The sequence below is a fragment of the Lutjanus erythropterus genome, chromosome 4 (genome assembly GCF_056507025.1).
Source record: "Lutjanus erythropterus isolate fLutEry1 chromosome 4, fLutEry1.hap2, whole genome shotgun sequence".
Lineage (NCBI taxonomy): Eukaryota > Metazoa > Chordata > Actinopteri > Lutjaniformes > Lutjanidae > Lutjanus > Lutjanus erythropterus.
Genome location: NC_139320.1, coordinates 29,844,100 through 29,856,589, shown reverse-complemented (window position 1 = coordinate 29,856,589; position 12,490 = coordinate 29,844,100). Strand labels below are relative to the sequence as shown.

At 36.3% G+C, this 12,490-nt stretch overlaps 1 protein-coding gene and 2 non-coding genes across 4 annotated transcripts; 2 read left to right on the top strand and 1 right to left on the bottom strand.

The window, feature by feature from the left end:
- Positions 1-70: 70 nt before the first annotated feature.
- ech1 (enoyl CoA hydratase 1, peroxisomal) lies at positions 71-8,562 on the bottom strand. 2 transcript variants are annotated; one of them, XM_084717570.1, is made up of 10 exons: positions 8,165-8,562; positions 5,587-5,755; positions 4,410-4,498; positions 4,187-4,311; positions 4,007-4,055; positions 2,614-2,678; positions 2,270-2,340; positions 1,912-1,983; positions 818-968; positions 71-691 (listed from the first exon to the last, which is right to left on the bottom strand). In XM_084717570.1, the coding sequence occupies exons 1-10, from the start codon at positions 8,199-8,201 to the stop codon at positions 587-589; spliced, it is 933 nt and encodes a 310-aa protein (XP_084573696.1). In that variant the 5' UTR covers positions 8,202-8,562; the 3' UTR covers positions 71-586. The 2 variants fall into 2 exon arrangements, with proteins under 2 accessions (XP_084573696.1, XP_084573697.1); XM_084717571.1 differs by having other exon boundaries at positions 8,377-8,562.
- Positions 8,563-10,498: 1,936 nt separating this feature from the next.
- Positions 10,499-10,689, top strand: LOC146328529 (U2 spliceosomal RNA). The gene has a single exon (XR_014770067.1). It is a non-coding gene; the product is annotated as a U2 spliceosomal RNA (small nuclear RNA).
- A 1,395-nt stretch (positions 10,690-12,084) lies between these two features.
- LOC146328528 (U1 spliceosomal RNA) lies at positions 12,085-12,246 on the top strand. Its single transcript, XR_014770063.1, has one exon. It is a non-coding gene; the product is annotated as a U1 spliceosomal RNA (small nuclear RNA).
- The last annotated feature ends 244 nt before the right edge of the window (positions 12,247-12,490 follow it).

Here is a 12,490-nt window from a genome sequence, read left to right as displayed (position 1 = left end):
TTTGCAGAATCCTGTTTTTTCTGTTGCAAAATTAAAAAAATATAGATATTTAAAATGAGTCAACACCAACTTTAAGGTGAGTTTTTTTTAATAAAACATTCATGAAGTCATTTACAGATTTACATAATTGGCTGTTAACGTTTCTACAGCAATGAGCTTTGAAATAAATCCACAACAAGTTGTATCAGACTGGAGGAGTGAGGTCAGTTTGTAATGAGCTCGGTCTTCTGTTGCTCAGTCCTGCTGTGGACCATCAGGTGAGTACGTAACATTTTAACTCTGTTAACTTACTGTTACTCATTTCTTACATTACAAGTTGTAAAAAGGTCCCCTGTGGAAAGATGTTAACCTGAATTAAGTGATGATTCTGATTCCACACATGGATGACTTTTAAATTCCTTAGTTTATCTAGGAAGTAAAGTATCCTGTTATCTTTGGAAACAAATCCCAAGAAGGATCATCCACTCATAAATATAACCAACAGTGGGTTCAAACTGTTACATGTAGTTTCCCCTCCTACTGAAAGGCCACAAAGGAGAATCAAAACGGCAGCTTATGTGTTTTATCTGAACTTTGCCTCTGAGGTTTAAAGTTTGGAGAAAACGGCCGTCTTTGGACTCTTCTTCTCCATGGAGGCCTGAGCTGATTTCATCACATCTTGAGTCTGAAGCATTCCCATGTTCCAGGTAGCCTGGGAAAGGATGAACAAGGCAGTGATGGAACTCAGTGTTGACTAATTGCATTGAAAAAGCAGCTTCATGCTGCAGACTCAGAGAAATCATACTATTTTTTTTTTTTTAAAGGTAGCTGTTCTCACCATGTAGTCCAGTCCCTCTGCTACACTGTGGTCTCTGGAGTAGATGAGGTTGATTTTGGTGCCCTGCACGGCCACAGGGCTGCGACCGGCGATCTCCCCGGCGATCTCCAGAGCTCCAGCCATCATGGCCTCCTTATCTGCAAACACTCGGCTGGAGAGGAAATGTGAGGAGGATTTTAAAATGTGAGGCTAGTTGCTTGAAAATAAGTGACAGTTTTAAGTAAAGTTGTTTTCAGACATAAAACAGAGGAGACCTGGATCATGAAGCTGGTTTAACAGGTTTAGTAATCCTACATAAGCAGCATAACCAGGTTATCACAGTGGTCTATCATAGTTAAACATGAGCCAGCTTCATAACATGAAGACATTTTCGTAAGCCTCAAGATTTTTCCCCTTGCCTGTAATGCTATTTATCCAGCCTGATAGTTATGGAGATATTGGTCATCGAGATGTCTGCCTTCTCCCCAGTATAATGGGACTAAATGACACTTCAAAAATCACGACCTGGCTCATCAAGGTAATCCACAGACCTTGTTGTGAGCAGTTTCATGTTGGAAACTACCTTCTTCCTAGTAGAATTTATCCAAACACTTAAGAATATACTGGAACGACTTTATTTTCTACTAGAAAGAAAGTAGTTCTTTCATAAAACTGCTGACAACAAGATGTGTGGATTATCTTGAGTAACCAGGTCATGATTTTTGGAAGAAGACACTGGTTTTGAATTTTACAAATGTATTTTATATTTTGGTGCGTTGAGCACCACAAGCTAAGTGTCATTTAGTCCCATTACAATGGAGAAAAGGCAGACATCTGGTTGATTCTCTGCAGCTCAGTGTCATCTGGATGACTAAATGGCACTAAAATTACGAGACTGGTTGCTCCATCATTTCCTGTGTGGCTGAGTTGATAAATTTACCAGTAAAGGTTGTTGCAGTCGATTACTCTGAGGTGATGGCACAATGAATCAGAATAAACAATGACAACATTACGACCGTCTTTCTCCCAGGTTCAGTAAATACAACACCGATTAAAGAAAGAAAACATCCATACAACTGTATGATTAGATGATGAGTGACGTGGGGATTCTTTACCTGACCAATCCACTGCTCTTGGCTTCATCAGCAAACATCTTCCTGGCGGTCAGAGCCAACTCGTTCACCAGGCTGCAGAAAGTGGTAATCACATGACAACAATGTGGAATTATTACAAACATATACAGTTTTTAAACATACAACTTTAAAGCCACAGGAATTGTGAAGTTGTATCTTAAAAGGTTTATCTACTTAAGGTTTTAAGCCTGTTTAGTACTGATAAAAAACAGAGAACTCACTGACTGTCCTGTCACTTTAAATGCTTTACACAGTGCATCACTGTATAACTTCATTAACCTGTAACTTTCACAGTAAGCAGGAACGTCCTCACCCCTCAGACTCTCTTCGGTGTGTTTACCTGCGGCTGCCGATGACTTTGGGAAGTCTCTGGAGGGTCCCGACATCTGCTGCGAGTCCAATATCCACCTCCTGTAAAAACCAACCAGAGAGACAGACACTGAGACTGGAGGAACATCCTCCACAAGAATCATATCACACAGAAACAAAACTGACAAAAGCAGCCAAAAGTTTCCAGACAAGTCAAAAATAAGACTGAATATGTCAGTAAACAATACTGTTTGTTAAATTATTAAAATAATGTGACCTTTTCTTTTACCCTCATTCAGTTCAGACATAATTTAGCTTTGCACCAGTTTTCATTCTCCAGGTTGTGAACATCAGATGGACGTGTTGCTGACGTACCTTCACCTGGAACCAGGCGTCCTGAGTACACAGGCGAATGTCACAGGCTGTGATCAGGTCAACACCTGCCACAGAGAAAACAGATTACATGTAATGGGATTATACAATCTGGATATTAAAAAGGTAACTGTATTCCATTACAGTTACAGATAAAAAAAAACTTTATACTAATACTCGACTACATCTCAGGGGCAAATATTTTACCTAGCTGTAGCTGTGTGTTTTTCCTACAGATGTAATGAAATTAATGTTTTTGTGTTTAAACTCATGTTGTTTTAGGATTGACTTTCATCTACAACATAAAGAGGAATTTTCATGTTCAGTGGTTTGAAGTGACTATAGAAAGTAAGGGGATTATCCATTAATGATTTCTTAACAATAGGGATGTAACGATGCTAAAAAACTGCAGAAGAAACATGACGCCTTGAAAAAAATGGCCTTTATGAAATAATAAATCTGATGTATGCTGCATTTTCTGTTCTTCTAAAATTAGTTTTTCTTTTAACTTAAGGTACTTCTGCTTTCTTTCTTTACTACAGTAAAATCAAATCAAATGAAAAGTAGTCAGCCATCGCCTCAGCCATCAGCATGTAAGAAAGAGGAAATACAGCAGACTGAGTCAGTGTCTTCTTTTAACTTGAAGCTCAAACCCTACTGCCTTTCCTGATTTCAACTGATTTTAATTTTGTTCTGGGTTTTGCAGTTTTTAACTCATTATTTTTATGCTTTTATTGCTGTTTTTTTGTTAATGTATTTTAATGCCATGTTTTTGTGTTCCTTGCTTGCTACGTGAAGCACTTTGCAATTTTATTTTTATAAGTGCTATACAAATAAAGATACTATATTATTATTATTATATATGCATACTTGCCAAACAAATACAATGCAGCAGTAAAGTAATTAACCATGTAATATTATGGTAGATATGGTCACACATCCCTATTTAACAATAATCATCTGCGTTAGTCAGAGTGTAAAACGATCAACACTGTTTAAAATCCAGAGTGGATTCTATCTTCGACATAAATCTAATGAAAAGCAAAATGGTTCTGTTTTTCATTATTACTTGTCACTTCGTTGTAAACATCCCGTCCATGTCAGGATCCTGTAGGATCCAGTGATCTGGTTTGTCAGTGGTCATTGACAGGTTTTGATCTGAACAATCATCTGAAATTATCCTGCTCTGATCAGGTCAGCTATGCAGCATCTGTTGCCACGGTGATGTAGTCAGGTTAAAAGTGACCAGAAACTAAAGTTTAACCTAAAGATAACCAGCTAACTTACTAATCTCACTATACAGGACCCTCGTTATTAAAATAGAGTTCTCATTTAAAATCTGAATGTTTGTTTGCGCTTCATTAGTGTGATGATGATGATGATGATGATGTCCTACCTCCTCCGACACAGGCTCCATGGACGGCCACCACAACAGGCTTTGGACACTACAAAGAAAAAAACAAAAATAAATTATTTCACAGAAAAATACACAACAACCCGACATGTTCAACAAGGTCCAGATACATAATCATCATGTCTGTGACCGTTCCAAACAGAACCAGCGTTCAGGTCTGACCTTCTCTATGACGGAGAACGTCTCCTGATACTTGACGATCGTTTTTCTGAGGTTCCAGGAGATCCTGGCCGTGTCGTCGCCCTCAGGTTGGAGAACGTCGCTGGCCATGTCAGCCAGGTCGATGCCTGAACGGGAACACAACACGCAGAATAATAAATACACCTCTAGTACTATGAAGAAGACAGTCTCATTATTAAAAACTGATAAACAGTCTGACACCCACCAGCTGTGAAGATCTTTCCTGCTCCAGAAACCACCACGACTCTGCAGTCTGGGTTCACAGCGATCTCATTAAAACAGTCCACCATCTCACTGAAAGGAAAAAAACACTTACAGAAACTTACAGAAACCTATACTTTTGAAGAAGTGCTTCAATTACGAATTCCAGTGTTTTATCTATTTTTATATAGAATCATAATTATTTTATAATTTTTCCTGTGAAGGAGACTTGCCGTTTATCACTTGTCTACTGTTATTTAATATTTTTAATATCTAATATCTTTTTCTATAATATATATTTTAAGTAAAGTGCAGCACAGTTGTTTATTAAAGTATTCAATACAGTAAATCAGCCAATTTGAACATTAAGAAAGCTGACAAAGGTTATATTTGTTAATATTTGTTTAATGCTGGTATCTCAAGATCACAAGTTAATTATCTTTTTAAGTTGGGATAATTTTTTTATCTTGAAATAACAAGGTTCAATTTCTTGTGATAATGGATTAATTTATCCCGTTATCTCAAGAAAACAAGCTTTATTATCTCAACAACAAAACAAACCCGTTATCACATGAAAACAGTGTATTAAAGAAAAAAGAATTATAAGTAATGTTTATCAGGGATCAGGAGATCATGCCAGTGTAGCAGTTGTGTACTCTCTCTTGCTTAAACATTAAATATTAAAATGATTAAATTAGATTATAAATGATCTCCTTATCTCAAGAAATCAGTCTGTGTTTTCTCAAGATAAATTTAACAGCACAAGAAAACAAGCTTTGTTGTTGAGATAACGGCATTTAAAAAAAACTGCCTTAACTTTACTAGCACTTGTGTTGTTTGAGTTTTTTTTTTTCTCAATTTAATGATCCAAGCAATAATAGGACAATTTTTCAAATTTATTTACTGTTTAGCTTATAATTTCCATAAAGAAGTAAAAAAAAGAAAAAGAAAACTACTGTGCTGTTAACTTGAGGAATAAAAAGATACAGGGAATATGAAAATTTATCTGATGTAACTGATTCTTCATCAATCAAAACTGAATAGATTTAGCAGATCAGTGCCAACATCCACCTTTAACATGTAGTGTTAAAACAGCCGTAAACCAAAACAGCCGTGTTCATTTGTTTGTTTTGTTCTTGTTGTCTGAGATAAATTATTAAAAGACTGAAACCGATTCGTGCCTCCAGAAAGCTTTGTTCATGGCGTTGCGTTTCTCAGGACGGTGAAGCTCCACGTGTGTGATGAACTCTGCAGGGTGACTGATGGACAGCGTGGTGTACGGAGGACTGGGACCACCTGAGGATGACATGGCTCTGACCGCAGCCTGAGAGGGCAGCCACAACCCGCGAGCTGAGAGACACGAAGAGACACACAACCATGAAAACAACACAGTGAGTTCATCCAGAACAACAGCAGGAGGAGAGTGAACTCTGACAGCGGCTAACGCTTAAAGAAACTGAAAAAAGAAAAACTATTAGTTTGATTATTGATTAATCAGTTTGGTCATTTTCCAACAAAAATACCAAATATTCTGATTCCAGCTTTTCAAATGATGAAAATTAAATGATTCACTGTCTTTGAGTTTTTGAAACAAGATTTGTGATGCAACATAAATATCAGATCTGGAAAATTATTGGCCAACAATGGAAAATTTATATTATCATTTATTATTCTGGTAATTAAAGTATAAATATTGACGATAACAATATCTCACTTGCCAGATTATACGAAAGCATTTAATTTGAATTCTTAAACAAAATACAAGGCAAAATAAAAGCCAAATTGTGCTTATCGAGTTTTATTATGTTCTTTACTACATTATATTCTACTATATTCTTTACTTGACTGTTTAATAATCCATCTTTGCTGACTACATCTGAGCCTTTCTCACCCTCAGATGTGCACAAACTGCAGGTTATATGAATTTCTTTTACAAAAAAATACAAAAAATGTAAAATGATCTGTATCAGCCATGACAAGTAAGTAATTAAAGAGAGTGCATCCCAAAACAAGGTAGTTCACTACTTTGTGGTCATTTCATAGATTAAAAAAATATAAAGCAAATCAGAGAAATCAACAGATCATCCAGATTATTTTACTCTCTCATCATGAAAATTAATCTAGAAATAGAAACATTATTTTATTCACAAAATCTACACTAATGTGGTATGAAGTGTCACATAGTAAAACAGGCGGTAGGATCTCACTTATAGAACCCAGTAATATAAAATTAAATATAAAGTTAACAGTCCAGCAAAAGGTTTGACAAACTACACTCACTGGTGTGATGAAGTGGAGGAAAGTAGAGCTAGAACTATTGATCTGCAGCAGTTTTGACAATTGCTAAATCTCATCCTATTTTCAAGTAAAAATGCCAAATATTGCCTACTTTCTGACTCTCCATTTCTGGGATGTGTTGAATTATTTTTAGGTTTTGACTGCAGACTGTCTTTATTATCATTTCAATAATAAACAGCAAGAACACAGAGAAACTAAACAACGTTCCTCCACAACCTTACTGCTACATAGAACAACACACAAGAGACTACAGAGAACTACATAAGACTACATAAACCTACACAAGACTACATAAACATACACACATCTAAGCAGGACTACGGGAAGTGCAGCAGTGAAACCATGTCGGCCTGAATTTATTTTGGTTGGTCTCAGTGGGTTCCCGGGTCACAGTCACACACTGGGACAGAAGATGTTGACAGACAAGGCAAGGCCATGTAAAATCACAAAGAGTGTGCAAAGTTTATAAAAATATATTTAAAAAAAATGTTTTTCAAAAACGGACAGACAAGAGCCTGATCAATATATCAGTCAGACAACATTATTGGCCCAATATTGGCCCATCACACCTGATCAAGTTTACTCTTTCAGTGCCCCGATGTTATTTGGACAATAAAGTTTATTATTAAACTGCCTCCATTACAAATCTTTGTCACGAGTGTTTGATCACTGCAAAAATTGTGTATTAATGTAACTATACTATATACTGTATATTATATTCTGTATTAAGACTATCAATCAACATATCAATATCAGATTTTTTTTTACTGCCTAATATCTGCATCAGCTTCGTCTGATCAATACTGTGAAAAATTACAAGAGGCAAGAGGTAGATAAATCAATTAACCACTAGCTATTTTGATAATCAATTAAATGTCTTCATATGTGTATATATACATATATATATATATATATATATATATATATATATATATATATATATATATATATATATATATACATATACATAAAAACACAGATATTTGGACATATGTATATATATACTGTGTTAGCAGTTGTCCATTTCAGGACTTGAAAGTGGAGTGTAGTGGTGTGTGTGTGTGTGTGTGTGTGTGTGTGTGTGTGTGAGATGTAATGACACCTTTAAGCACCTCGGGTTTTTTGAACTTTTGAGAGATTTTTCCTGCATTTTACAGACTGAACTATTAATAAATTAATGACGAAAATAATCAGTATGTAAATTTGACAAATAAACTTTATAATACACTTCTGTTTGTTGCACCTTGGCTGCACTGGTGACCTTTCACCTACATCGCACTCCAAAGCGTTAGTTCACCTCCGTTACATAAATCATCTAAAAATTATTACAGACCAACAGAACTGACAAACATTTATAAAGACAACATCACTTTCACTGTTAAGATTCATTCATTACAGCACATTTTCTTCATTAACACAACAAGCAGCTAATGTTCACACAAAGCAAAGACGGTGACTTACATTTGGTGAGAGCTGACCTGAAAATCACTGACAACATGTCCTCTGTCGGTCAGAGTCCACAGACCTATGTACAGATCAATAAACCTGCAGCAGACAGACTGAACGCTTCGGTCTGTAGCTCACTTTATGGGTTAACTGACGTTACCTTGCAGCTTCACTGATGCTAGCTAACGCTAACTTCCAGCTAAGCTAGTTAAAAACAGCTGTCTTACCCCACAGTCTGTGGTGGAAAAGTGAGGTGGTTCAACAACAGCAAACGAACAAAAAGCGGAGATACAGGACTGCTTTATATGCCAGGAGTTATAACGTCCCATCAAACATTATTGTGTGCGGTAACAATGAAAGTTTAACTAGCTTTAGCTCAGCCTCCTTCCCAAACAGCCTGATACGGTGGCCGACGCGGTTCAAAAGCGAAAGACAGCTGCACACAATAATGTTTCAATGAAGTCAAAAGAAAACGTACATATATTCTGGTTTATACAAAGAGACTAGATAGGCACATGAAACACCTCTGTGTGAAGAAATATTTTCATTACAAATTCAAAATCTAAATCTAAAAATGTAATGTACACGATGCATATAGCTCTTGAATGTAATCATCTTCATTTCATTGCTGTTATTTAAATGTTTGATGTGTCTTTCTTCTCCCAAATTAAAAACAAAATACATAAATGTACATTAGAAAATGTAGATGAGGTTAAATATGTAGGGGGTATTAGATTCACACTCAGATGAGCCATACTGTTAAGCTTGAGATTGCTGACTCATATTAGAAATCTACTCACTGATGAGGCATTCAAAATATGCTATACCTGAATCCTTTATTTATTTATTTATTTATTTATTTATTTATTTATTTATGCATCTCATGCTGGGATCTTGTCTGATCTCAGCATGAGATGATCAGGGTGCTGGGATCAGGCAAATAAGATAAAGTGAGACTTAAAACCAATTAGTTCTCTTCATAAATAGGACTTAAAAGTCTTGGGCAGTGAACCACAATACATTTGGCTGCATAGGGTTTGGTGTATGATCAAAATGTGTATCTTTATGATTGCCTTCAGTATTTATCATATTTTGAACTTGTATGAATTATAATAGGAGTATCTTTATGTCAACCTGCCCAGAGACCTTTTAATCCTATGCATGATATGGATGTTTGCAAATGTTGCAGTTTATTTTATGTACATTTGATGTTGAATTAAGTTTAATGTGACATGCTTTCTGTAGCTGACCGTATTATAGATCATTAAACTTGATGATAACGTGCCGGAAATATCTAAGGTTTGGTGTCCTGAACGAAAGCAAATTTTGATTGATACATTTATTTTAACAGCTCATAATAATGTCAGAATTAACTGTCTTGTGGGTTAGGGTTACAATAAACAATAAAATACTGTTTAAGCAACCAACACACCCTCTGAATGTTTTCTTTTTAAATATGAACTTTAACATTTTCTTTTACTGTTTTTCAGTGGAGTTGCACACAGTCCTCAACTACCTGAACCGTCTCTCTTCTTTGCATAACAGGACAGACAGGACAACAAAGAATGAACCTCAGGCAACGTCTCAGGACCAAACAGCTGTCTTAAGTAAGATAATTTACTTCCTTTAAAGCGTCTAATGACAACAACAAACGTCAAGGGTGCAGATGTTTTTTTTTTTGTCGCGAAACTAATTGACTACTTAACGTCAACACATTAATGACGGCTGTTTCTGACAGCCTCTGGGGATATTTCCCTTTTTGTAAACAACACAAGTGTTGGTTCTGCTACAAAGCGTTTAAAAACGATAATTCCTTTTAACATTTAAAGTAAATAAATATTGTTTAATTAGTGTTAATTTAATTATACAAATGACAGAGACAGCAGTCCTCAGACAGGAGTTAACGGGAGGTTTGACTGGTGGTTCGCTCGAGGATGCGCACGGACATGCAACTAAATTAATTTTAGTTTTGATTTGTACCTGTTTTTAAAGTAAGAACATATATTTTGAAATATTTGCATCTATCTGAAGTGCAGGACCAGGTCTGCAGTTTTTAAATTGCATAAGGAATATAGACCACAAGCAGCAGACTGCAGGGTGTAATTCGCCGTTTTGTCCACTAGAGTGCGCGGTGCTCGGTCTATTGTCGGACCGGGACGTGAACAGATAAAACATCCGCGGTTAAAAGGACGCGTTTTGCTGCCACTTCTTTCCTGTCATTCGTTTAGTCTGTGTTGTCTTACATGACTCTGTTTCATCGAGTCTGACTGTTACTGAATCACAAATTCAAACCGTCAGTGAGAGTGACGGCGCAGAGAATGACCCTTTTCCCTCTGACGTATGATCAGTATCGCTTCTCGGCCTTTTGGCTAAGATCAAGTGTAGTATCTGTTCTTATCAGTTTAATATCTGATACGTCCTCTACCCGGGGACCATATATTAAATTGATTTTTGGAACAGGGAGATGGAATAGGGGCTTGCTCCGTCCACTCCACGCATCGACCCAGTATTGCAGTATTTCCAGGAACGGTGCAAATCTTCTTACTGGTTAATGGAAAACATTTGTTCTCTTATGTACTATCCGAAATTATTAGGAAGTGTCACTAATGTAGTGAAGTAGCGTGCGTGTTGGTTACGTATATATCCGTAGTTTGAAAAGTTGTGCCATGTAGTAATCCAGCTGCTGAAGTATTCAAATAAGTAACTTTGGAGAGACAGAAAGAGATTACAAAAGATTCAGACTTACAAATAAAGTTAAGAAAGTGAGATTTAAAGTAATCGCTTTTATCACTTCAAGGATTCTATGGAGATGCAGAAGGACATTGATGTGTACTGCTCCCCTTTTCTGCACATTTGTATTGTTTGGCCTCTTTACTTCTCCACAGCAAGTCAGTTTGATTCTACTACTTGCAAAATCACATAATTCATAATTCATACATTTTCTCCCCTCATTTTGTTTGTCTTTTTGACTTGAATATACTGAGACTACTTGGGCTTTTGTAATTGAAAAAAAAAAAAGAATATAATAATTATTAGGTTTTACACCATAGACCTTTCTTATCCTTACTCTCATATTTTTGTAAATATGTAACGACAAACTGTACACATAAAAGAGAAAACAAAGCCAAATAGAATATTCTGAGATGAAGAAAAAAGAAAGAAAGAAAAGAAACAAGTGAACAACATGAAAGAAATAATTCCTTGTACTGATTCCCCATAAGTGCATATTTTAATCTAGTGTGAGGACGTGTACATTTTTCAGTTATAAAAACTTTTTTCTTGAGGTACAGCGTATGCAGGCTGCAACCATTTGCAAGTTTATTAGGTACAACTAGCTAAAACTACCAGTCAAATACCACAGTCCTACAATAAATGCTCCCTGCACGAAGGTTATAATATTTTAGTTAAAACAATTTGATTCATTGCAGGATCATTTTGAAGGCTGTAGTTTGTGGTGAACTGTATTCGCATCACACTTTACAGCACATTCAGATCCTATTCGAGCAGAACAGTGATCGTCGTTCACCTCCAGGACAGCAGGTGGCAGTAGCGGTCAATCAGTTGTGTGTTGTAATATGACGGGAAAAAATGTGATGATTTGTGTATTTTGTTATTTTCTGACTTTTAAATGTGGATGTGGGGTATTATACATACAGCCCATGATTTTAGGTTAACTTTTGATGTGGGGTTACTGCAGTGCATGATGGGGGAATATACGTTATTAATATATTATTATTTTTTTTAACGTGAAATGTTTATAAGTCGTTATCAGCTTTAGTACTAAAGTGTTTGTAACTTTTTTTTTCTGTATTAAACGTCTGCAGATTCACACAATCTTCTAAACCTTCTGGTTCTGGTGATTTACAGATTGTCAGCACCATCAGTCAGGATGGTATGTGCGTGAACCACCACCCGGTCTCTGACCCGCAGCGGTCATACTTACCTGGCAGAGAAGATATCATGATCATGAAGGTGATTCTTCCAGGAAGAGGCTCAGTCATTGCACCGCGACTTTGCTGACACCTGCGGATTCTCCACGCGGGAAAGAAGACTGCATAATTTGTGCTAGTGGGGGATTGCATCCGCGCTTTCCCCTCATCGAACTGTGGAAATAAAAATGTTTTCGATCAGAATTAATATTGGAACGTAAATAAAAACGTTTCCACATGGTGATTGTTTTTCAATAGTTACTGACAGTGTCGGTTGATATGTTTAGTGTTAGTATTTGAGACGGTGAAGTTTTTCTGTGGTGATGTTATTAATATCTCCGCACACACGTTTACTGTACTTCATGAATGAGAAGTCAGAAGAAGTTAACTGTCATGTATTTATGCTGCAGGT